The sequence below is a fragment of the Capsicum annuum genome, chromosome 6, assembly GCF_002878395.1.
Source record: "Capsicum annuum cultivar UCD-10X-F1 chromosome 6, UCD10Xv1.1, whole genome shotgun sequence".
Taxonomy (NCBI): domain Eukaryota; kingdom Viridiplantae; phylum Streptophyta; class Magnoliopsida; order Solanales; family Solanaceae; genus Capsicum; species Capsicum annuum.
The window spans coordinates 199,661,076-199,686,561 of NC_061116.1; the positions used below are offsets into that span (position 1 = coordinate 199,661,076).

General features: G+C 35.9%; 3 protein-coding genes and 1 pseudogene across 3 annotated transcripts; 2 read left to right on the forward strand and 2 right to left on the reverse strand.

Annotated features, from left to right (window-relative positions):
- Positions 1 to 286: 286 nt before the first annotated feature.
- Positions 287 to 4,670, forward strand: LOC107854348. The gene is made up of 3 exons (XM_047414516.1): positions 287 to 740; positions 872 to 1,062; positions 4,422 to 4,670. The coding sequence occupies exons 1-3, from the start codon at positions 287 to 289 to the stop codon at positions 4,668 to 4,670; spliced, it is 894 nt and encodes a 297-aa protein (XP_047270472.1).
- Positions 4,671 to 7,936: 3,266 nt separating this feature from the next.
- Positions 7,937 to 10,237, reverse strand: LOC107854360 (ESCRT-related protein CHMP1B). Its single transcript, XM_016699368.2, has 2 exons — positions 9,696 to 10,237; positions 7,937 to 8,459 (listed from the first exon to the last, which is right to left on the reverse strand). Exons 1-2 carry the CDS (start codon positions 9,948 to 9,950, stop codon positions 8,103 to 8,105), a joined length of 612 nt encoding a protein of 203 aa, XP_016554854.1. The 5' UTR covers positions 9,951 to 10,237; the 3' UTR covers positions 7,937 to 8,102.
- A 7,486-nt stretch (positions 10,238 to 17,723) lies between these two features.
- LOC107854353 lies at positions 17,724 to 18,574 on the forward strand (annotated as a pseudogene).
- Positions 18,575 to 18,919: 345 nt separating this feature from the next.
- LOC107854355 (probable ubiquitin-conjugating enzyme E2 33) lies at positions 18,920 to 25,457 on the reverse strand. Its single transcript, XM_047413744.1, has 11 exons — positions 24,908 to 25,457; positions 24,514 to 24,568; positions 24,197 to 24,235; positions 23,953 to 24,016; positions 23,760 to 23,821; positions 23,625 to 23,664; positions 22,573 to 22,588; positions 21,650 to 21,741; positions 20,317 to 21,461; positions 19,792 to 19,884; positions 18,920 to 19,445 (listed from the first exon to the last, which is right to left on the reverse strand). Exons 1-9 carry the CDS (start codon positions 24,962 to 24,964, stop codon positions 21,383 to 21,385), a joined length of 504 nt encoding a protein of 167 aa, XP_047269700.1. The 5' UTR covers positions 24,965 to 25,457; the 3' UTR covers positions 18,920 to 19,445; positions 19,792 to 19,884; positions 20,317 to 21,382.
- Between the last annotated feature and the right edge of the window lie 29 nt (positions 25,458 to 25,486).

Sequence of the window (25,486 nt, forward strand, 5' to 3'; positions counted from 1 at the left end):
TCATTACTCAACTATTGAATACAGAAAGGAAAAACTAAAAACTGTTACCTCTAATGTGTCTATTTATAGTTGCAACTTGTGTTTGCTTACAGCTGGAATCTATTAATTTAACTATCTAACTAACTCTCTAATGACACCACTAACTAACTCAACATCTTGCTAGTGACACCACTAATGCACAGCTGTACACTTAACCAACTGCTCAACACCAATCAGTTTACAAGATGCAGGTACTTTACCTAAACTAAGGTTAGTATATTTGGAATCTTCCCCTCCTGAATTCCAGATGGTTGATATTGCAGCACCTAATCTGAAAGGCCTATACATTAGATCCGATAGTTGGGACCTGAATTTATTAATCAACATAAATGCTTGTGTAGCCCTCAAACGTTTGAAACTCAGCAGTTTGGTTGTGACTGACCAATGGTTAGAGAACCTTTTACCAAATCTACTCAACCTTGAAATCTTTGACTTGTATCTTTGTTCATCGTTGAGGACCGTGAAGATCTCAAGTAACCGACTCAAGTATCTTATATTAGTCTCGTGCAACAATCTGATTGAGGTTGATCTGGACACACCTAACTTTTTAGGTTTCTCATCTGACGTTCGTTATGGAAATGATATTGTTAATCCCTTAGCCGCATTCCATCTGAAAGCTTCACCTCTGCTGGAAGTTAAGCTCAAATTGATTCCAGAAACCCCTGACACTAACTGGTACTCTGAGCTCACGAAGTCTCTCCGTAACTTTAATCATTCCAAGGCTATTTGCCTATGCTGTGATGATTACAAGGTATCTGCAACACATTCTCTACTTGCTCTGCCCGAATAACTACTTCTGCATTTCTCATAATTCCTTTTTTCTTTGTGCAAGCGATAGTTATACCCAAAGACGTGAGAGATACCTTGCTTCCTCCACTTTATGGCACTAAGCATTTGCACATACAAATTGAGAGTCATGTGAAACATCCAGATGTGGTGGGCATTGTTGATAGTTTGCTTCGGTTTTCTCCTCAAGTGGACACCCTATCTTTTTGCGGGAATGTAGAATTAGAGATGCTGAAGGTAATACATTTATCTTTCAACAGCACTAACATCATAGTATGTACGAAAAGATTAGTTGCCTGCACCTTTTGTTCTTTTTGTATGATTGTCCTTGCATTACGTTTCCTTTCTTAAATGCCTTTTGATTCTTTGTTTTAGTGACAAAAACTACATACGTGGTTTTGTTTACCTAGCAGTATTCCAGTTGTGCGCAAATTAGCCAGAACCTATACTTAGTGAACCAACATATGCAAAATTGTATCACCTACAAACTAGTAATTTTGAGCCTATTATAAAGGTTAGGAAGGTTACAAAAATCTTTGTAGACCCTTAAAAGTTTACATAAACTTTTTCCCTAGAAATATATGCAAATGTGTTTTTTTATTTGACTGGTTAAGGGTCAAGGGTCATTGGTGAGTCAATAACTTAAACGTTCGCTCAACTTTGGACTTTTATCCCAGAAAGTCTTTACTCAAAAAGTCACTCAATTTTAGATGTTTTACTCAGAAAGTCACCTAACCCATTTTATTATTTTTTGAACTAATTTTTACTTATGTGGAATTTTTTTTAATAACAAAATTCTGAAAAATATAAAATATCCATTTAATACCTTTTACCCTTTCTTTCATTTGATACCTACATTTAAATGCTTGAGAACCTACAATATTTCAATAGTTCATCTTTGTTCATATGACCTGCAGTCACTTTCTTGATATAGAATTTTTAGCTATTGTGTCCGTTATTCTTTAGTTACATTTTTATTCTTAAATTGTGTTCACACATGATATATTTTTACTTATTAGATTAGCTATGTATTAGTTGGAAATTTCAAGTTGGCAAAATGATTAGATTATGACTCCTAGAAAGCATAGGAACACAAACATACTAATATGACTAAAAGCTATTCTCAACTAATTGCTGCCGCCTGCCGCTTACATAGATCTTTCTCTTTTATTTTGCTCTATTTTTCACTAGGTCTGCATGAATTCAAAGAAATTGTAGGTCTTTCAAGATAATTTCCTTCCATGTAATTTTAGGTCTACCGTGGTCACTTTTAACAGCTTCACTCATGGTTTTCCATCTACAAACAGGTGTTAAATTAAAGCAAGAATGTAAATACTTTTGAGTCCTCATATTGTTTTTTTAGCGGCCAACAAAATGAATCGTACATACAAGATGCTGTCTCATTGGGGTATGCATGCTACAGCTACATAATGCAACTAAAACTATATGATCATTTAGGTATAAGCAATTCAATCTTAGGCTTATATTTCTTGAATTCAAAGGCACATGGCTTCACTTCTCAAGTTTACATTTCCTGGGGTATATCCACTTAGATAAAATCACATTAGGTTTCTAAATAGTTTTACATCATTTGATAGACAAAAGAGAGCTTGACAATTCACCAATTACATTTAGTAAAACTAAGGATCCTACTTCCCCTCTAATCAGAATCTAGACTCATCTGATTAAGCAAGTTCAATCTCTACTTTGGTGTTGTTTTTTCTTAGTTATGATTTATCTGTGATTGCCAATTCTATTTACAGTTCAAACAGAGATATTTTCTTTCAAATATCACCTTTATTTCAGATTAATGAAAAATAGGGATGCTTTTTTGATTAAGAGAGACTTCCATTTTGAACTAATCAAAATTCCTTTTCATTTAGGAAATTTCACTTTTATCTAAATTTTTCTTTTTTAACAATTGAATTTTAGTAATGATATTTTTCATGTCGTAGGTATTTTTCTGATTTTCAATCAGTTCATTTTAGTCAGACATCAAAAGAAGTTCTGCTCCCTTCAGCAAAATTTCACCAGAATGAAGTGCCAAATATTTTACTGTTCAATCAATAAAAGAAAGAGTAAAAAAGGTCATTAAATAGATATTTTGTATTTTTCAGAATTTTTTTATTAAAAAAATTCCACATAAGCAAAAATTAGTAAAAAAATAATAAAATGAGTTGGGTGACTTTTTGGGTAAAATATTTAAAGTTGAGTGACTTTCTGAGTAAAGTTTAAAGGTAAGTGACTTTCGGCCATAAAAGTCTACAGGTGAGTGATTGTTTAAGTTATTAAGTTGGTCCTTGGTTAATCTCTGAACAGTATGAGAAATTCTAAGTGCTCGATCTATTAGTTGGGACTCACCTTAATTTACCATATTTACACAAATCCCCTTACAAAGTAATTACAAAATGTCAACTAATTATGTATCTTCATTGGATGTATCGGGAGCTAGTTATGTATCTCGACAGACCCAAAATCGAAAAAATTATATCGGAAGCTAATTATGTACTCTTTACAATGGAAAAAATGTATCTTCGTTGAATGTAGTATGTATCTCGACAGACTCAAATTCGAAGAAAATGTGTTGGAAACTAATTATGTATCTCGACAGACCCAAAATTGGGATTTTAGTAACTATACAAAATGTTGGAATTTTCTGTAATTAAGCTACAAACTGTCAGGATTTATGTTGTTTGCCCTTACTTTATGTCTTAAGTTCTTTTTAGGAGACTTTTAATCTTTGAGAGATTCATTTAGAACATGCAAAAAGCTTCTAGTATTTTATTACTATTACTGTTGTTGTTATAGATGTTATAGAATTCGTATAGCCGATCTTATTGCTGGAATATTGAGAGTGAGCGTTAGTTGTTGTTGTTGTTGTTATTCATAATACTAGAACAGAAGGAACGAAGACTCCACAAGCCCACAAGCTTTTTCTTTTTGCTGTAAAGAAGACCCAAGTATATTACAATATATTCCAGTGTATTCCCACAAAGTAAAGTGGGGTCTGGGGAGGTGTTTGCGCAGACCTTACCACTACTTTAGAGGTAGAGAGTTGTTTCCGATGAACCCTTGGCTCAAGATACAAAGTATAAACCAGTATAGAGAGGACAAACGGAAGTGAAGTTAGTCATGGCAAAATACTATAGACAACCTGATAAATCATCCTAAACAGTAGTCATAACAAGATAAAATGACAACTGAAGTGTTGACAGATAATTACCGATCTCAAAGGATAAGAAACATTATTTCCTCTCTTATCTGATCAAACTAAACATTGTTTTGATTTACATAATGGGACAAAGCTTCCCCTTCCATTCACAGTGACTGTTTCCTCTTTTTCCTCTTTAGCCCCCCGAGGTTTGGGGGTGAGGTAGAGGGATATTGCGCTAGCTATTTATAAGCTGTCTATACTAAGGAATTTTTACCTTTCCTATGTTGGTTTCATGATTGATTCTTTTTTTAAAATAACGGTGGTTCCCGGGTCAACTTCGCGCATCTTGACTAATTCCATGAGATATTGTTCATGGATATATTTATTACCCTTGTTCTTTTCGTGCCAATTGGCTTCTAACTTATTATCTCCGGTCTTGTAGTTTACATACAGAGATGCAGCTGATGATGAAGATGAAAAACCTTGTTGTGCATCTCTGCCTTGGAAATGTTGGAGGCATGAGCTAAAGAAAGTTGAATTGCAGCAAAACATTGGTTTGAAGGAGCGACTGGATTTGGAAAAATACTTTCTCACCAACGCAGATATGTTGGAGATAATTGATGAACAACGAGAATGGAGGAATCATAGTGATCCAGTTGTTTGGCAACTTGAACTCCCATCTTGGTGGTGAAGGTTTGATCATTTACCTTGTATTCCTCTCCCCTATCATTTCCAGAAAAAAAAAAAAACTATGATGGACTTCATTAGAGCATCTACACACGGAAGCTTATGCTTTGTGAGGTCACAACAAAATGGTATTTTCACTTGTCCCCATGGGTACTAAATTGATGTCATGCATGTTTTCCTTTGGCTACTGGATTTGAAAACAGTGAATACTTTGGTAATGGTCCGACGTAAGTGTACTTTATATATACTGCAATATTTTCATATTTAAAATACTTTCGTTGTTCCTTGTTCGTCTTTCTTGATGTCTGTGAGTTCTCCTTTTTTGGCCTGCTTTTGACTATTCATTTTGTCTGCATCTCTTATATAGTTTTGCCTTGGTATCTTCTGCGTGTTCGCGGCCTTACCGTTTTTCTTCTATCTGAGTATACTCCATGATAGATTAGGAAGCTGTTGTAACTTGTATCAAATGATTGTGCCGACCTGGCCTACACATCCTCGGATGCCATGGTCCCTCTATTTAGACAGATTCAACTAGTTTCATGTTGAACGGCTGAAGAGATTTTATAGACGCGCAATCACTTAATTCTCCTGTTTAGCTAAATGGTAATGGGCAATGTGAATCAATCACAAATGTTTAAATTGATCATTGTGATGTCTGGTGTGATCATGCATCGTTAACGACTGTTTGTGATAGCTACCATTTGGAAAGATTGATTGACAATGAGACTGAATGACGAAACATCTCTTTGGCAATCAAACGTCATTTATCTTATTAGAGGCAGGCCTTACTCGTAGCTGAATAATTCATTTTCATTAGATTTTGTAATACATTTTTATTGATTGAAGAACAAATTTTTATTGCCATGCGAAGGGAAAAGAGTATATCGAAATAAACTAAATTTTGACACTAAGAAAGACAAAAAGGAAGAATATTTTAGAAACCAAATATGGAGCTGGAGTTCAGAGACTACTTTCTTACAAATACAGATATTGAAAATGCTTCATTTCAGTAAAATGAATTATGCTTCTTTCACATAGTCAAGTCTGGCTAATTGATGATGATGGGCTTTTCTTGGAGATTGATTCTTTGAGAAGTGGAGTCACCATTGTATGAGAAAATTGTACCTCCAGTTAGCAAGCTCTTGCTGCTTTCTTTTTTCTAGATCACGACAAAAAATCTCAGCTTAGGGCTAAAGCACACTCCCTTACAAAAGTTGTTTGATACCCGCATTGGCACTCAACTAGATCGCAAGTGGAGATAATACGCTTCCTATACAAAAACGACTCCATACCGAAGACACTCGTGTATGAATGAGTACTCACAATTCACCACAACCCACAACCCTTGTTGGTCTCTCTCCTATAATTGTACGTGTTAAAACACCTCCTGCCATCGTCTGCATTTCACTAAATCCCTCGTGTTAACCACTTTTTCTTGCGCATAGCCGATGCACCACATAACTTTGGCAAGTTAAAACATGGAAAGAGTTGAGCTTTTTGTTCCAATTAGGTACTACTTGTTTCTTTTTGGACTGGACGTTTGAGTATAAAGAAGAGACCAATTTGGTTGAAGGGACGAATATCAACCAATTTTTCATAGTTGTCTTAGATTTCTCTTTAGCTTTGTGGCTATGCAACTCTATTCTCCTCAACTTATTTGCACAATCCAAAAGTACACAGTTGGGACATGTACTACACTGTGGAGCATTTTACACAAGAAGATTTGCAAAGGAAAAACTTCGGCTAAGTCAAAGATGAACACAATTGTCAAGAAAAGAGTAAAATGAAGGATAGAAAAAATTAGCCAAAGATGAACACAATTGTCAAGAAAAGAGTAAAATGAAGGATAGAAAAAAGAACCACAGCTGATCAGAACAAAAAGGCAAATTTGCGACCCAACCAAAAAGGCAAATTGGCCGGCTGATCAGAGCAAACCCCCTAGCAATGTCATAAAAAATCTCATGTTTCCATAAGGACCTACTTCAAAGAAATACGGACCGTTGAATTCAGAAAAATTCCTGATACATACAAGACATCCCGTTAAGGTACTCTCCTGCATAGGTATATAGAGTTGTAATCATCCTAAGCACCACAACTAATTCATGAGTTCATATCTATGGAGATTTAGAGTGCCTTAAGGATGACACAAATTTAATTAAACAGCTCTCGCTTTATTTGGTATGAAATTAAACACGATAATTAACTACCTTCTCAAAATTTTGAGCATCACTTAAAGACGTATTGAACACGCCTTACCTCAATATGGCAAAACACCAAAGCAAAGCACAGTCTCATCCATTTTCTCATTCTGCAACTATGGAGTCGGTTAAAACAAAAAAACTAGACCCCATAAACTAGTATATTCACAATCGCATAGAACCGTAGATTCTCAACAACGCCAGAGGTGTTGGGTAATAAAAAAAGATTCAAATCGAACATAAGAATCTGCTACTATTCTGAAGAATTTAGCATGCACATCTCCGAATATACTTGTGAATACCACTATGGTAAAATGGATGCAATGTCATAGCAATAAGCGCTTTTTGAGATGGAACGCCAGAGCAATAGGCTATCATGATGAGATACATATGGACAATTGACAAATACGACCTAGTAAAAGTGAGAGAATAAAAAGTTGGCTCTCTGAGAAAATAAATTAAGGATACAGATATTATCGAGTCACCTAGATGTTCCACTTTCTATACTTTACAGTAAAGGAAGATGCTCCTGAAATACGTTATGATACTTTTCCTTCACAGACATGCAAATGCAACCACAATAATGCAAATGATAATAGAGACAGAATTATCTGATTTTCTAGTCAAGCAGTACTACACATATCCCAACTCCACCCTGGTGCAACATTTTAAAGCTGTACTTGATGTCAAATTTCAAAGAACCCTACATTAAGCAAGTACTCCAAAGTTGAGAATGGAGAAACTAAGGGCTGCCCTTGTTAGTCTCTTTAGATTTATCAACTACAATTTTTCCTCCATCTAAAAATGAAAGCAGTCCTTAGAATTTAAACAATTTCACTAAATTTCCATGTTATCAATTTCATACAGTTAATACTAGTACCAAAGAAACATGGTAAAACTATCAAACTACTAAAAATTAGCTTGACATGACCTCAAGCTTATAATAAATCAAATACAACCATTCTTATCCAATTTCCATCCCATCCCACCCCACAAAGAAATCATATGTTTTTTTCGTGAAATCCCTGCCTATAGAAGTGGGCTTAAGATGCTGAACGCGCAAACATACAGATGTTATAAGCTCATCGGTAAAGCAAATTGATTACGCAAACATTAGAGAGTAAAATGTACATAAAAGTTGTTAATTTTAAGTATGCAGAGATGAAACTCCACATGCTGCATCACATTACAGCAATACCAAAGCTTCTATATTAACAGAAGAATCTTTAATTTCTCAATTACCCACGAGCCTTGAGCTCAGCAAGACGCCTGGAGAGATCATCCTCATTGATTTTCTCCTCATTCTTAGAAGATATAGCATGTGCAGCTGGTTGAGGAAGCCCCACAGACACCTCGAGTCCATAGTCATCCGCCACCTGTTGCATCAAGCTGCCGACCTGGTCTTCTGGAGTTGATAAGGAAGTACTTCCAGCCATAGAACTCTCCATAAACTCAGCTTGAACCTCCATATTCACAAACTGACGCTCGAATGAATCCATCGTCTCCGACATCTTCTGTAGATTCCCTGTGTTAAGTGAAGACTCCAGTGATTTGACGATCGAGGACATTGACTTGCTGATTGTCGTCATCTTCGCCTGTGTACACAAACATCACAATTTCAAGACAGTAAATACACCTCTTAATATAAAAATCATTAATTTTACTGTCCAGTGAGCAACAGATACTCCCTCTGTTCACTGTCACTTCATCAAGTTTCACTTCACGAGAGTCAATTTGACTAATCTTCAAAGCTAAATTAAAACGAATTACTCCCTTGTCCCAATTTATATGACATGCTTTCCTTTTTAGTAAGTCCCAAAAAGAATTGACATATTTAGTAGCAACAATTTAGTGTTAAAATGCCTTTCTACTTCTTTAGAGGTAGAGGTATGGACTGCGTACATCTTACCCTCCCGAGACCTCACTATGTGGGAATACACTGGGTTTGTTGTTGTTGTAATTTAGTGTTAAAATGCAAAATTCACCCTTAATAAGATAATTTACGGCAACATGAATATCTGACTTGTGTAGAACACAAGTTTCAAAAGTCTTTGTTTTCTTTCTTAAACTCCGGGTCAAGCCGAACAACATCACTTTCGACAACAACAACAACATACACAGTGAACTCCTGCAAGTGGGGTCTGGGGAGGGCAGAGTGTATGCAGACCATACCACTACCTCGTGGACGTAGATTTCCAATACACCCTTGGCGTAAGTGAAACAAATCCAAGTAAAATAAGAAGAAGAGAATGTACAGTGAAGAAAGCATAGCAATTAACATAACAACAAACTAATGTGGCACAACAAACAACACATGATGATAGATATCAAAAGCAAACAACCACGACTAGTACTACTACAGGCACCAACAAACCTATATCTACGAACAAGACATCACTCCACCCTCCTGGGCCGGAGCCACCTTTAGCTCAAGGGTTCATCCGAACCCCCTTCAACAGAAAATTATACTATTTAGACATGGTTAAAATTATCTTTTATACATACATACATATATATATATAGAGAGAGAGAGAGAGAGAGTTGACGTTGAACCCCTTCGGCTTTACTTTTGAACCCCTTAATAAAAATTCTGGTTCCGCCACTGCGACACCCTCAACTACCTAACTAACCCTCTACCTTCAACTAACATCGCAGGAGCAATTCAACATTTTAAATTAGGATGTCCGAAAATTATACGGAAAATAATATAAGCTGCAATCATTCTCATAAATATGATTAAAGAAAAAACATATTAAAATATTGGTCGAAGTTAATACAATTTCACTCACGAGAAGTGCGGAAAGTGTCATATACATTGGATAGGCAATTACCTGAGTATCTAGGCGAGCTACAACGGCGTCAAGACGAGAGGAGAGACGGAGATAGTTCATCTGTTCGCTGCGTTTACGGATGGCGTTTTCGGCGTAAATTCTAGCGCCGTCCATGTTACCTTTCTCGATTGCCTTCTTGACCTTGAGCTTCTCAGCCTTTTCGTCTTTCTCGCATTTTCGAGCTTGCCGTTGAAGGCTCTTTGATGTGAACTTCAGCTCCATTATCTGATTCATCATTTTCTCCGCGTTTCCCATTCTCTCAGATTTGCTGATTTTTCTCTTTTGATTGATCGCTTAATCAATCGCCTTCTTCAATTTCTCAAGGTAGGGTTTTTTGTGAGAGGATTGTTCCTTTTTGATCGGATCGGATCGGGTCAGGTTTTATTTTTTACTTGATCTTTTGATCCCTCAATGTTTAATAAATTTTGATAAGGCTCCTTGTACTTTTTGATTAAGCGCATCAATCCTTCAATCAATTGAAATGTGTTTTCCTCTCATGATATGGGGAATGTATTGCATTTAGATTAGTTTTAGAATTATACTGCTCTCGTAATTGGATTCACAACACATACTTAATGAGAATGACTATAAAGGCCACGTGTTTAATTAATATTTAATTAAAATATATGAAGTATATAATTATCATTAATGGAGGGGCAATTTTAAGCTTGAAAATAATGTTGGACTTTATTTGATCTAATAAGTGAAAGAAGTGCATGTTTGAATTATTATAAGACATCGGCATTTTTTGATCCAATAGATGAAATAATGGAGAAATTTGATTCATTACGTGGAAGGAAGATATTCTTTTAGTTATTTTTAATACGTTAAAGATAATTTTATTTTTTTTTACCCTTTTTCGATAACTAAATGAAGTAATAGATAGCAAATAGCTAGATTTGCAAATATGTTGCAAATAAAGGGATCAAAGAAGATATTTTAATTAATTAAAATTGAAATATATTTAATCAAATATCATAATCACTAAATAAAAGAACTTGATACTTGAAGAACTAAAAGTGCAATTTTCCTACTTAGCATATCCTTTGCTTAGGATTTAAGAAATCAGTTTCTTTTGCGCGATGATCAATTTCCCTTTTTAGGTGCATAAATTGAAAAGGAGCAAAGCTTTTTTTTTGTTGTTGTTGATTTAACGCTTATCATGTAATTTAATCGTCACGGATAGGATATATGTAAAAAATCACCTAACATTTTTATCTTCAATTGAATTAAATCACGGGTAGTACATATACAAAAAAATCACCTAACATTTTTACCTTCAATTGAATTTAATCTTGAAACTCCATGATTCTCTAACACACGAGCTTTCTTTCCCTCTGTTAGGTTCCCTTTTTGTTTCATTAACTACACGAGTTGAAATAACTTAATCAACTTTTTCCTTGTTCCTTCTTGATACGGGTCAAAGAGGCATCTTAGCACTCGAGGATATGAAGACATGAAGAAAGACCCAAGCTTATGGGGTTGTCTAACCAAGGAACAAGCTTTGAAGTGTAGAGAACAAGTCCCAACACTCCAAAGTTGTCCAAGAAGCCAAGCCCCTTTGTTTGGGCTCATTAAGGATCTTTTGGTCATTTATGTAACAAGTGTTGCCCTAGCCTATAAATAGAACGATCAGGTCATTTTGTCATTTAAACTTTGATGATATGTTTTGAGAGCACCATAGAGTGTCCTGCAAGGTGAAATCCTTGTGTTAGTAGCTTGCTTAGAAATGTTGGTTGCTTGGGGATTCCGGTTCCCTTGAGGTCACGTAAAAGATAAGTTTATGTTGTGTGTGGTATTAAAGGTCCAAGAGTGGAATAAGCTCTTGGGTTGTTAATATTACATCTCCATTTGTCTATCTTTCTATCTTTACTTTGTTCTAATCGTTGGAGTTCTTGTTCTAATACTGTAACCCCTAACTTATTGTCATTGTTATATCCTTGTTGTTGTTTATCTTGTCTTCATATTGTTGTTGTTAATCTTACTTTGGATTGGTTGTGTCGGTGTTAAAACACACCCTTTATCTCGTCATTGTTGTTGTTATTGTTGAATCCGAGTATGGTCTCTAAACGGTGTTCTTGGCCGAAAATTATTTTATTGTTGTGTATTGGCCAAGAATTTTTGTTTTTTTAGTTGTTTCTAAGTGTTTGCTTTCTTGTTCACTAACTCTTTGAGTCTAAAATCTAAACTTGAGCTTGAACTTGTTGGAGGTGTTGTTGTGAACTTGAAGAGTGGCCGATTGTTGTTGTTCATTGTGGTCATAGCCGTGACTTGTTGATGTTGTTGTTGTTATAGGTGGACGTTTGGATTGTTGAGTTCTTGGTGGTTGATGAAGATGTTTTGATGTTCTTACAACCTTTATAACTTGATGAATAAAATGACTACTAGATCTTCAAATGGTGTAGGGAAAAAGGTGAAAACTTGTTAGTCTTATAAGACTTGCAATCATCCATCAACTAGTCAATAACTTCTCAACAACTTTCCTTGTTTTAAGGATCTAGTGCAAAGAGTGAAGTCTTCCACTCTTTTGAATTTGAATAGGATTTTAAGACTTGTTTCCCTCCAAAACAATTCCCACCAATTCCAAATCACCAACTGTTCAAGACTTTCAATTTTGAAAAATAAAAAAATTGTTAGGTCGCAACCAATACGTGACTGCCACGTCACTATTACTGTTCACACAACAAATTTTGGCTCAAATTTGGATTTTTTTAGTTTTTTATTGTTGGTTCCTAGTTTCGTTTATCGACTCTAATTACTAATCGACAAGCTAGTACTCCTCTACTAGATTGTAAATTAGTTTTTGAATACATTTCTTCGTGTTAACGTTGTTTGTTTTGTCCTTTTCTCGTTTTTGAGTCGTGGTATCTTTTGGTTCAAGTTTGTACATTACTTATTTGAGTCGTTTTAAACAAGAATCTACTCCGACCTCGAGCGACAATTGGGACCAAGTAACCTCATTGGAGTATAAGCAAGTTATCAATGCTTGTGAGACCAATAGAGTGAAAACGTCAAAGTTTGAAAGTGAGGAATTATGGACTGTTTTGAGTCGACTTGTGGACTGATTTTTGCTAACATTAACGTGTTATTATTTTTATTATATTTTAGTGTTCTTAATAGGTACTATGGTACCGGTAAAGGTGACCATGAACGATTTGATGGTTGTCATAATAGGTATGAAACATGACTTTAGTAGTCGAATGAAGAGAATGGAAAGAATAATGGACCGAGTGGAAGGAAAAATGGAAGGGACGGAAAGTTCTCTTTGCAAGGAGTTGGATAATTTGATAGAGCAACCAAGCCTTCCTAATCAAGTTCCCGTGAGAGGACATGCTCCACATGAGCTACAAGATAATCAAACTAACTCTTGCATTCTAGTGAATGAGGCTAGTAGCCAACTAAGTGTGAATGATAGTTTGCCTTTAGGTGAGCCGAATGTGCCTCTATTTGGTGATGATAATGTACAACTTGAGATTGTGGAAACACTAGTTGATCCATCTAGTGTTGAAGCCATTGTGGCAAGCGATAGTACATTGTCTTATGGAAGTCATGAAGACCAACTTGTGTGTGAAAATGGTGATGTTAAACATGTCGGCCGATTGACTAAGGATGACCCTCTAGTTGTTTTTGTTGTAGATTATGTTAGTATAGAGGGTGTCAATGAGTGCAATGGTGGTAGTCTTCGGGAAATGAAGTATGTCCTCCACCCGTGTCGATGGACACTCTACCCCTTTGATCCCGGCGACCATTTGAAATGTGATGTTGATTCATTTCAAACCATATTCGGGAATAACGTGTGCGCATTGTGTAGGCATGGTTATGTTGATGCTAAGCATATCTTGTATGTAATTCGGGTTTCCCGTGATTGGTGTGTCATTTTTTAGAACCAGAGAGATGTTTGGTTATATGTGAAATTTGAGCTACCTTGGCATGATACTATGATTGATTGCGCTAATCCTAACCCTCATACCTTGAGGAACTTATGTTTGCTTGTCCTTCCTATTATTTTGCAAGGTTCAGATTCGAGGATGAATCCTTTCTAAGGAGGGGATGATGATATGGGTCAAAGAGGCTGTAGACATCTAAAGTTTATGGACTCTTCAATAAGAATTCAAATTCTGTTAGAGTTCTAGAAGGCTACTTTACCCTAAATCTCACCTATTTAAAGGGTAACACGTTCCTTGAAACAGGCATCTTGAATATCCCATAAGCTGATGGGTATTCGTAAAAAAAGATTGGGATCTCCAATATCCCACAAAAAATCATGGGATATTCATAAAAAGATCATCCTATATTCGAGAATAAGCCACTAACGGCTCTCGAATTACGGAGAAAATCAAGAGAGAAGAATCAAGGGAGGAACAGATTTGCAACCACATGTGTTTATCAATAAAAAATTATTGTTTCTTCATGTTTTTGTTTGTGGTTAAAATTTATTTTCCATGAATTTAAATTATGTTGCAAATAAATTGGCATGCCCAGTGAGACCAAATCTGCCTTCATCTCTTCTCTCATAAATCATAAATCATATGTGTAAATTTGTAGCCGCATCAAATCTGCAGCCGCATCAAGATGGAAGCTCTATGGGTACCTCAAGACTAGTCATCAAGTACACTTCGACAAGCCTTGAAGCAGGGGGCATTTGTATATATCTAAAATTTGTGGGACTCTACAAAAAGAATCCAAATTCTATTAGAGTTCTTAGAGTCTAATTTACCCTAAACCCTGAATTATACGTATATAAAGAGGCAAATATTCCCTTGAAGAGGCATCTTGAATATCTCAGAAATTCGGGATATTCATATATCAAAATCCTCTTTCTTGATAATCAAATACATCAAGAAATCCATATTCCTATATTCGAGAAATACGTTGCGGCCCTCAAATTATTGAGAAAATCATGAGAGATCAATCAAGGGGGGAACAGAATTGTACCCATATTCGTTATTAATAAAATGTTCTTGTTTCTTCATATTTTATTTGTAATTGTAATTTATTATTCATCACTGTAAAATTTGTTGCAAACAAATTCCTTTTTCTGAATTATGAGACCCCTATTTATACTTATGGAAAAAGAAGAGTCATGAAGAATATGGACTTCCTTTGACCAATCAGATTTAAGTGACATGTCACCTTTTATGGGCTTTGATTTCATGGATTTGCTGCATCATTTTGACATGTGGCATGGTCCTATTGGATCCTTCTCTTGACTTGGCATGCCATGTCATTTGACACGTAACGCTTATTTGGGCCTCTAGAATATGACAATATCTTGGATTTAGTAAAGTGGGCTCATCATTTGTAGCCCAAATTAATGGACTAACCCAATAAATTTTGGATCTAATTTAAATCCATACCTATTTGGACTTAAATAATTAATTCAATTATATTACTCCACAATATTTATTTGGGACTAATATATTTTGAATTTAATATTATCCGAATTTCGTACGGATTTAAATTTAATTACATTTTAATGTTCACAAAAAATCATAGGATATTCATAAAAAAACCATCCTATATTCGAGAATAAGCCACTGACGACCCTCGAATTATTGAGAAAATCAAAAGAGAAGAATCAAGGGAGGAACAGATTTGTACCCCCATCGTTTATCAATAAAAAATTTTTGTTTCTTCATATTTTTGTTTGTGGTTAAAATTTATTTTCCATGAATTTAAATTATGTTGCAAACAAATTGGCACGCCCTGTGGGACCAAATCTGTCATTCATCTCTTCTCTCATAAATCAGATCTGCAAATCTGTAGCCACCGCATAAAGATGGAAGCTCTATTGGTACTTCAAGACTCGTCATCAAATCTATACTTCTACAAGCCTTGAAGTAGGGGGCATTTGTAGACATCTAAAATTTGTGGACTCTTTAATAAGAATCCAAATTCTGTTAGAGTTCTAGAAGGCTACTTTACCCTAAATCTTGTCTATTTAAAGGGTAACATGTTCCCTGAAATAGGCATCTTGAATATCTCATAAGCTGATGGGTATTCGTAGAAAAAAACCGGGATCTCCAATATCCTACAAAAAATAATAGGATATTCATAAAAAATCATCCTATATTCGAGAATAAAAAAATCATGGGATATTCATAAAAAGATCATCCTATATTCGAGAATAAGCCACTAACGGCCCTCGAATTACGGAGAAAATTAAGAGAGAAGAATCAAGGGCGGAACAGATTTGCAACCACAATCGTTTATCAATAAAAAATTCTTGTTTCTTCATATTTTTGTTTGTGGTTAAAATTTATTTTCCATGAATTTAAATTATATTGCAAACAGAGGCATCTTAGCACTCGAGGATATGAAGACGTGAGGAAAGACCCGAGCTTGTGGGGTTGTCTAACCAAGGAACAAGCTTTGAAGTGTAGAGAACAAGTCTCAATACTCCAAAGGTGTCCAAGAAGCGAAGCCCCTTTGTTTGGGCTCATTAAAGGCCTTTTGGTCATTTATGTAACAAGTCTTGTCCTAGCCTATAAATAGAACAATTAGGTCATTTTGTTATTTAGACTTTGATGATATGTTTTGAGAGCACCATAGAGTGTTTTGCAAGGTGGAATTCTTGTGTTGGTAGCTTGCTTAGAAACTTTGGTTGCTTGGGGATTCCGGTTCTCTTGAGACCACGTAAGAGATAGGTTTATGTTATGTGTGGTATTAAAGGTCAAGAGTGGAATAAGCTCCTGGTTGTTAATATTATATCTCATTTGTCTATCTTTCTATCTTTACTTTGTTCTAATTGTTGATGTTCTTATTCTAGTATTGTAACCATAACTTGTTGTCATTCTTATATCCTTGTTGTTGTTCATCTTGTCTTCATATTGTTGTTATTAATCTTACTTTGGATTGGTTGTTTCGGTTTTAAAACACACTCTTTATCTCGCCATTGTTGTTGTTATTGTAGAATCAAGTGTGGTCTTTAAACGGTCCTTGAGTCTTCGGATTTGTGGACTGTTTTAAGTGTGTTTTCTTTTCTTCTTCTTGACAATTCTGGTATCACTTCTTTAGTTTTCCTAAATATTACGTATGTAATTCATTTATGATATTAGTCTCACACAATAAAAATTGAACTCATAGTTTGATTTTGCTTCAGATGGGTCACTTTGCCATTCTGTGGTCCTGCTTATAATTGAACTCATAGTTTGATTTTGCTTCAGATGGGTCACTTTGCCATTCTGTGGTCCTGCTTATGTTCCCCACGGTGTATCACATTGACATAGGTGAACCACAATCAGTTATCTGTAAACAATATTCTTATGAAACTAGCAGCGAGAAAACAACCAAACCGTTGAGCAACTAAAATGCAGCTTAAAACCTCCGAGTCTAGCCGGGGCAATCAAACACTAATCTTTTTTTCCATTGGAATGCTCAAATTCTTTGATCCACGCAATAGAAGAAGTCAAGGAACTTAAACGACTTGGTTCTATTTATGGGTCAAATCAGAAACTTCCCACAAGTTAGTTAGTTAGTTAATTGTCAAAGATGCAGCCAGACAAGAGAAAAATAAGCCAGAAGGGCCCGGCAAGTTTCCAATTAAAAAAGGGGACAAGTGGTCCCACAAACTTGTCCCTAAAAAGAACTAAATCTCTTGAACAACTGGATTGTCTGAACAAACTTCGCGCAATTGTTGAACAACTTCTCTCAGTTGTCGAACAACTACGCCTAGTTGTTCAACAACTAGGTGCAGTTGTAGGACAACTGTGCCTAGTTGTTGAACAACTTTGGTAGTTGTTGAACAACTTCGTAAAGTTGTCGAACAACTACCAAAGTTGTTCTACAACTGTGACAAGTTGTTCGAATGGAAAACTCAACAAAAAAAAAACTTTAAAAAAAATTGTCTCTCCCACCTAATTTAAAAAACTTGGAGAACTCCTGCTTATTTGGACAACTTATTTGTCCTTTTTAATCCAAAGTCCCGCCAGCCAGCCAGCCAGAGTTAGCTTCGACTTTGCTGGAGGCTATCTAGAAGAGGGCATGCATGCACTCCGCTCTCCATCCTTAAAACTATACCTGTGATTCCATCCATTAAATACCAAGGATTTCAAAGATGGATTGGAATGCTCTGTTTGTCTTAGCGAAGTTACTCAAGGTGAAAAGGCAAGACTTTTTCCTAAATGCAATCATGTATTGACATGTGGTTTCAATCTCATTCAACTTGTCCTTTATGTCGAAACCCGGTTTCAGAGATGTCATTGCAGAATCAAATTCCGAGGCCATTAGGGGGCCAACAGAAGAGGGTCCAGCTTCTACAGAGAAGACGAGCCAAATTTACCAACTAATGTTCTGTTCTGTTCTGTTCTGTTCTGGGGAGATGAAACTACAACCAACTACATTATCAGCATCCACGAGCAATAGGCCAAATGAGATTTTGACGATTGATATTCCAAGACAGGAGGATACTGATGAAGCAGAAGAAGAACAGAAAACACCAACACCGACACGAATGAGATCCTTGACAAGGCTTTTTAGCAGGGTGAATCCTTGCTGTCCCAGAAACGTATTGATTGATTGATTCTTTTCTGGATATTGGAGATAAGTGAAATTTTAGGAACTACTATAGTTTACTAGATTAAAGTTAATTGATAATTGATTCTTGATGTAGATGAGAAGTTTAGTTGTCTGCAATCTTTCTTTAGATGTCTTATGTATATGTAATATATTGTAACTGTGTTAAAACACGTTGCAAAAGGCCAAGGGGCTTCCCCGTTTGAGAAATGGGCGTAATCCATCTTCTCTTACAGGAGGGGAGGGAGAGTATTAGGATCTTTTTTGTTACTATTAATGAGTGTTATATTTGTCTGGCTTCTACTATCCATTGTAAATCTATATTACAGCTTTCTTGAAATATTATTATGGACACGTTGCGACAATATTTGGTTGAATCTTCTTAAAAATAGAGTGTGCAAAGTTGAAGTTAGTATTTGGAAGTTGACAAGTAGTGTTTGGGCATGAATTTGATTTGGAACTTCTTCATTGACAAAGCCAATGAGTACTACTCAAAACTTAAGCAATAAACATGTTGTGTATGGTAGAGCTGCAGTAAAAATGAAGCATTATGAGTAATGAGTGTGTCTGATTTTCCTGAAATTCGCCAAACAAAATGTTGGTGTTGATGTCGACACTATTTCAAACTCCAAAATATGATAACCAGTGGCTATTTCAAAATCTAGAATTAATAGGTTCACAATATGGTTCAAGCCGAACAAAATAACCTATTCCATGCAACAAATGCAAATGATATTTGTTAGCATTCACCTCACACAAATGGAATTTAAAACACATAAATTCACACATACCTTTAGCAGCTAAATTAAACCTACCCTTTGCAATCCTAAGTTGCTAGATAAACAGGTCCATAAGATTGAACATCAGCAGTACTATCCTTAACCTTCTTAAGACATAGATAAGGTATTTCATTGTCCACTCTGTTCATTGAACTGAACAGACTTGTGAGGTGTCCAGACAAAGGCTTATTAGGCTTGCCAGCTATAGTACCCGGCCCACTGATTCCTGGCATTGGACCAGAGACACATCCACGCTCGGCTTGTTAATGGTGGAGCCTTTTGAAGTTTCTCTGATCCTCTGATTCTTCTTTTTATCAGTCTTCAGCCATGAAAACAGAGAACTTGCTCCATGACTTCTTGCAAGTTTTCTTTACATCATTTTCAAAATTGTTGTTTCTCAATTCAACAGAACTTGTAGGCTCCCTTCAGATACATGTTTTCTTGCTTCTGACAAGAACTGTAAAACGTGCAAGTGGTAAATCATCAAATGTAGTTTAAGTAGTGATGGGAGACGGATTCAAAATTTAAATTTGACTGATCTGTTGCACTTTCGAAATTATAGGTTCAACAGCTAACTCTAGTTCATTTCGGAAAGTTACATTGTACATTAATCTTTTATAATGTATATATAGTATATGTTGAATCACCTATGGAAAACTTGCGTTAATCTTTTATACTAATGTATATATAGTAGATGTTTGAATCATCTATTGAAAACTTGCCTCCGACATTGAATAAAAGATATGGACTTCATATCATGAGTTAAACATAAAAGGCCAAAAAGAACAAAAGAACTGACTTACATCCGTATAGTCAGTCTGAGGATCAAACTCGTAGCCACAATAGTCCCCAGCTTCATATTTTGGGTATATGGGAAACTTGTTCATCCTTTGCTCCTGAGAATTTCAAAATGCAAGTTCAGTTTGAGCTCACTGTGATGTGTAGATTTTCAAGAAAGACTTAAAAATCATGCCTATAGAGGTACATTTTGTTCATTACATAAAGCATGAGGGTTCCACTAATGATAGTAGATTCCAAAAGAGAAAAAGTACATTATTTTAATAAAGATGGAAAGGCCAGCTAAGGCTTTTCTATATCTCAAGAGACCGTGTATGAAAAAATATGGCAAAAATGGTTGGTTGGTTTAGTTAGGTAAAGAGCTATATTTACCATAGATTAACAATGAAAGGAACTGATCAGCACAAAGCACAACTGTTTTTATTAGTTGATAAGGGTCAACAAGTAGCCATCAAATGACTAAATTAGCTAAATAACAATCAGCAATTTTTTTTTTATTATTTTTTTTTTACAATCTCTAAAGCGCATACCTAGTAAAAGAGCTGCTTCAGTGGACTCTTGAGCTCCTCTGGAGTGAAGTGGGGATTTAAATTCATGAAGAAATTAATCTTAAGAAGTTGGTAACAAGAGTAGGAGAGACTAATCATATCTCATGGAGTAATTAAATAGCAAAAGTAGGAACTTTTTGTGAACTTCTGATTTCTTGTCTCCACTGCATAGACTATATACTATATTTATTTCTAAATAAATAAAATGTGTGTACTAAGATGGGAATTTAACGGCGCAATTTTCGGAGTGGAGTTTAAGGCTAGAGGGTTTTATAATTACCTAGTGAAGAAAAGATGGGTTGATATGGGAGTCATGGTTCAAGCATGGCTCTTACTAATAATGGAAGCACTTGTATTGGATTTTCATCTCTGTTTACATAATTACCATATGTTAAATGGTAATAAATAATAAATTATCCTTTTCATTGTTTTACCATTAGAAAAACTCAGATTTTAGTGAACAAGTATAAACAAAACCATGCATGGGCTTGTCACGAAATAATTGGTTTAGTCAGCCAAAGGATCACTATTTTCACACTATACCAGATCCAGATAATTTTGCCAGAAAGAACCATGGACTTTACGCACTTTTACCATGGCTCGACCTTTAACTACACTTGCCAAAAAAAAAAAAGAATAAACCCACATTTTCAAACAATGAACGGAAAAAGCAAAGGATGCCTCCTGCAACTCCGAGCCCTTCACAATAAAAGCGCATTATGTTGTCTTTCTACTGACTTGCACTAGCTAGATTAAGAGATTAGTTAGATCGTAAATCAAAAACCTGTAAAATTAGGTTAAATATCAGGACTACATATCCACTGCGATATATAGGGTGTCTGTTCTTCACCATAGTAAGTACACAAAACAAGATTCCAATCATCAAAGCTGAAGCAGAGGCAGGGCCATTGCAACACCAAAAATTGAAACTAGCAACAGCAACCACCAAGTTGGACAAGATTTCCTCTGCTGGTTTTTAACGTCTTTTAGAGGCTTCACTCTATTCACTTCATCCTTTGTGGAATTTCCATGCTCTTCCAACAAGGGTCTAGACGTTTCTGCTCCAGCTGGCATGGATTATGCCTGCTCTGGAACAGGCTGCGATTGGAGCTCTGCTGCTGTTCATACTTCTCCACATAAAAACAAAATAGAGAGTAAATTACTCGCCGGCCTAATAAAAACGTAATTACACAAAAAACACGCGGTAAAATAGCATATCCGTCTCTCGTGCAGGAGATCTTGAACTGCAGAGACCAAAAAGATCAAGGCAATTACACAAATACAGCAACAGCACAGAACTCTCAGTCAAACTCACTATTTACAATTAAAAGCCAGAGATGCCTTAGCGAGTTTCTCTTTCTCAGCAACTGTTGTTGATGCACTGCCTGTGGTAGGACTATTGTCCATCTGCAAGTAATCCATAGAACATGAAATAGCAGCTGCATTATGCAATGCATGTTTAAACCCTGATATAATTTGCAAAAAGAAATGATTCAACAAATGAAGAAAAAGTTATCTAAGAAAGCAATCAACTGGATCAGTAAACCACCTATGCATACACTGCAGATAGAAATGGGAGAATTGGTTCATGTTTCTGAATATTTTTGGTGCTCACTGAGTCATTCCCGGTGATCTGAGTGAAGCTATCATCAGATGGAAGGGTCAAAAGATAGACAAGAAGCATAGAAAAGTTTGGAGAACAGTCCCTTTGTGCATATTTGGGACAGTGAGGATAGATGAAGACATTAGATAATTTGAGGGCACAGATCATATAACTGGCAGAGGATATAATCATAGAGGTGGTAGAACATGGAAGTTTAGTACGCTTTTCTTGGTAGGCAGACTTAGAGCCATAAGGGGAAAAGTACGGGGCAATGCCACCATCAGAGCTCCCTCCTTTTCCCCCATACCACTCAGAGGTTGCTCTTATGCTTGCTCAAATGATCTTAATGCAACAGGATGACTTCAGATTGTCCTCAACCTCTATCAGTGGTCTCAAGATGAAGAATCTATTTCATTTAGTTTGGCTTTCGTGAACAGAAACAGACAGAACTCAATTGTCCAGACACATATAAAAGCAATAAACATTTTTTATTTTTTTGAAATTAAAAAAGCAATATACATTTTGATAAAAGGAAAAGCACAAAGTAAACCAAGCATGACTCAGAAAATACATAAGCAGATGAAATGGGAACATCCGGAGTCATTGTAAGCTGCATTAATTGGAAAGAACTTTACCATAAATGTGAGTATGCTGCATGCAGAACAGGGAAAAATTAGCCCAAGCAAAGAAGAACAGAATTTAGCTCATAAGAATAAATAGACAAGTTCTTGCTATTTGTTTCAACAAGAAATTAGAAATCTGTTAAACCAAAAAAACTAGTTATAAAAATATTTAGAACAAAGTAGACACATGGAGGGAAGTTATAACTAATTCTGTCAGGAACTTTGTTGACTTACTGAAAAAACAGAATAAAATTGGAAGTCAAAGACAGATATAAGCGACAATAACTAGTTGGAATTTAGAAATAGTAGTGTTAAGGTTGTATTTTTCCTGTTATAAGTCTTTTAATTTGTGAAGACATTTATATGTCAGTAGAAAACGCCAAGAAACCTCTAGTTCTGAGAACCCTTGATTTGTTCTGGAAAAAACCTTTTTTGTATTGTCAAGAATGGGTTCAAATGGAGTACAACTGAGCAGATGGTGTTCGAGATTTCATATCATTGACTCCAACTAGCTTGTTGCCTTGGTTGTTGAAGGAGAAAAAATTCGGTAGGTAAAAGAATTAATTCAAGCAAATTCACATGGAAAGTTAATGGGAATTGAAAATGGGGGAAGAGAGTGCAACGGTTTAAAATAAGATGGAGCAAAAGAGGGGGCCTGGCTGCCTGGAGATAGGGCATCTGTATGTGTGCGTGTCTCTGTGTGTGGGTGGGTGGGTGGGTGGGGGGGGGGGGGGGGGGGGTTCTGGAGTGCAGTGAGGTGGTTCTCAGGTGGCAGGGAGATACTGAGGAGTTGTCCTGAAAACAAAATGATTCATAAGTGAAAACACATTTAACCTCTTAGTTAAAAATCATGTCATCTTTTGAAATTTAAAAGAATGATGTGTTATCCTTGTCATTGCAGAAATGAAAAACAGAATATCTTCTTCAAAAAAATTTGCAACAATGATTTGTTTTTCCTTGTCATTACAAAAAAAAAAAAACAGACAAGTTTTTAGTTACCAAACAGGCACTAAAGAAAGTATTGCCAGACAAAGAAGCATTAATTATTGTTTGCAGCTCATTACCTTGACACAGACCACATTGGATTCCAGCTCTCTGGATGGACTGTGAAGAGATAGGGGGACAAAGGTCAAGAACAGACAAAGATCATCTCAAAGCAACAGAAAACTGTGACTATCAGGCAATTCAAAAGCACTTACAGTCACTCATAGATAAGCAGATTTTCTTTTGTGTCATGAATCTTCCGTTTGGAGTAGTCATACTACAGAAAAAAAGAAAACATGTATGCCGTAGATATCAGCAGGAACAAAACACTCAAAAGCATGGAGACAACCTGGCTTGAAGAGTTGAAACAAGCCAGGGAATTTCACAACTCATCTGAAATTAGACTACCTGATCCCTGGAGGCTTAAATGGATATTCTGGAGGAAACTTGATCTTCCCATAATAATATCCACCTAATGAAAGGAATAAGTATCATTTCACGAACAACAGGAAAAGGGGCATAATTAAATTCAAGAAAAATAACAAATACTCAATAATGACAAGAAGACAGGTTGGTGGAACGACAGTGCCATCACCCAACAATATTAGCTAATAAAATAATATTAACACTGAACTCAGAAAAAAGTAGAGACCTGCAAATGGTGTTCCTTCACTCCCCTCCAAAACATAATCTGGACACACAGTTTAGGTAAAAGGAGGACCATTAGTAAAATCAAAGCAAGCAAATGACAAGTTAATTGATGAAGAGAAACCAGAGGGGAAAAAAAAAAGGAAAACAAAAGGAGGCCCACTCCCTGCAACTAAGTCGAGTCGGTTATATTAAATTAGAAATACTGCTACATTTTTATAGACTTACTTTACTTGTAAGAAAAAAGAAAAGAAGTTCATTTGTAAGAGACAATTTTACTCCATAATTGACTGCAAGAATATGAGCAGAAGTGGGACTCAGGCCACTCAAGGATATCATTTGGAGAAGGGCAGGCCACAATATGGGAGACAGGTTCCTGCAATGGAGAATGCATCACTACCTTAGAGCGCTGTAGAACACAATCAAATTTGCATGGTATAGAATAGTCTATCCACAAAAAGCATAGGAGAATGTCATCCCGCGTCAGTAAGTTCATGAAGTAAAACATTCTCCAAGATATGGCAAGAATTCAAGCACATAACTCGCATATTTTCAGGCGTAGCTATGGTTTGAGGAAAGCAAGAACACACCATCGCATAATATTAACAAATACTAGTCTTAGTTTATATTCGTTGCAAATAACTTTAGGCTGAAACAAAGTATCTGGTAATGCTTCAAATGTAGAGCAATTACCAGCAACTAAAATGTTACGTACTTTACAAAGTGCTCTATATTCCTTCTGAAGGTGCTTTACACATGCTTTTTCTGCCATGTCTAAGCCTCAAAATATATTGAAACTAAGAGATAATGCTGAAAAGCTTTCCTTATCCTCTTGACCACCAAAGAAATAAAACACCCTGTAAACATATGAGATGCTTAACAAACCCAGGAATTCCATTATTTATGAAACATAGAACATGCAAGGCATTACATTTTCAGGTGGAGAAGTGCCCAAAAAAGACTATTAAGTCCACAAGAAAAAAATGCATGAACAAAAAGTAGGCAAAGCCAGCTAAATCTGTTCTCACTTCTCAGTAGCAATTGGGAACAGTGGTGGAACCAAGAGTTGAAGGCTAGAGGAAGCTTACAAAGGGAAGTGAGCAACATGTATTTTCTGAGAAAATAATAAACAAGGAGCATCAGAATATATTTTAAAGAGTTTCTTCTAGACTCCCAAATTTCGTAATGTAAACAAGCCAATAATTTCACATTTTGTTAATAACGGCAGTGTCCAGTCAACTTGTACACATCTCAATTAATCCACTGGGTACCTCTACCTCCCATATGCACAAGT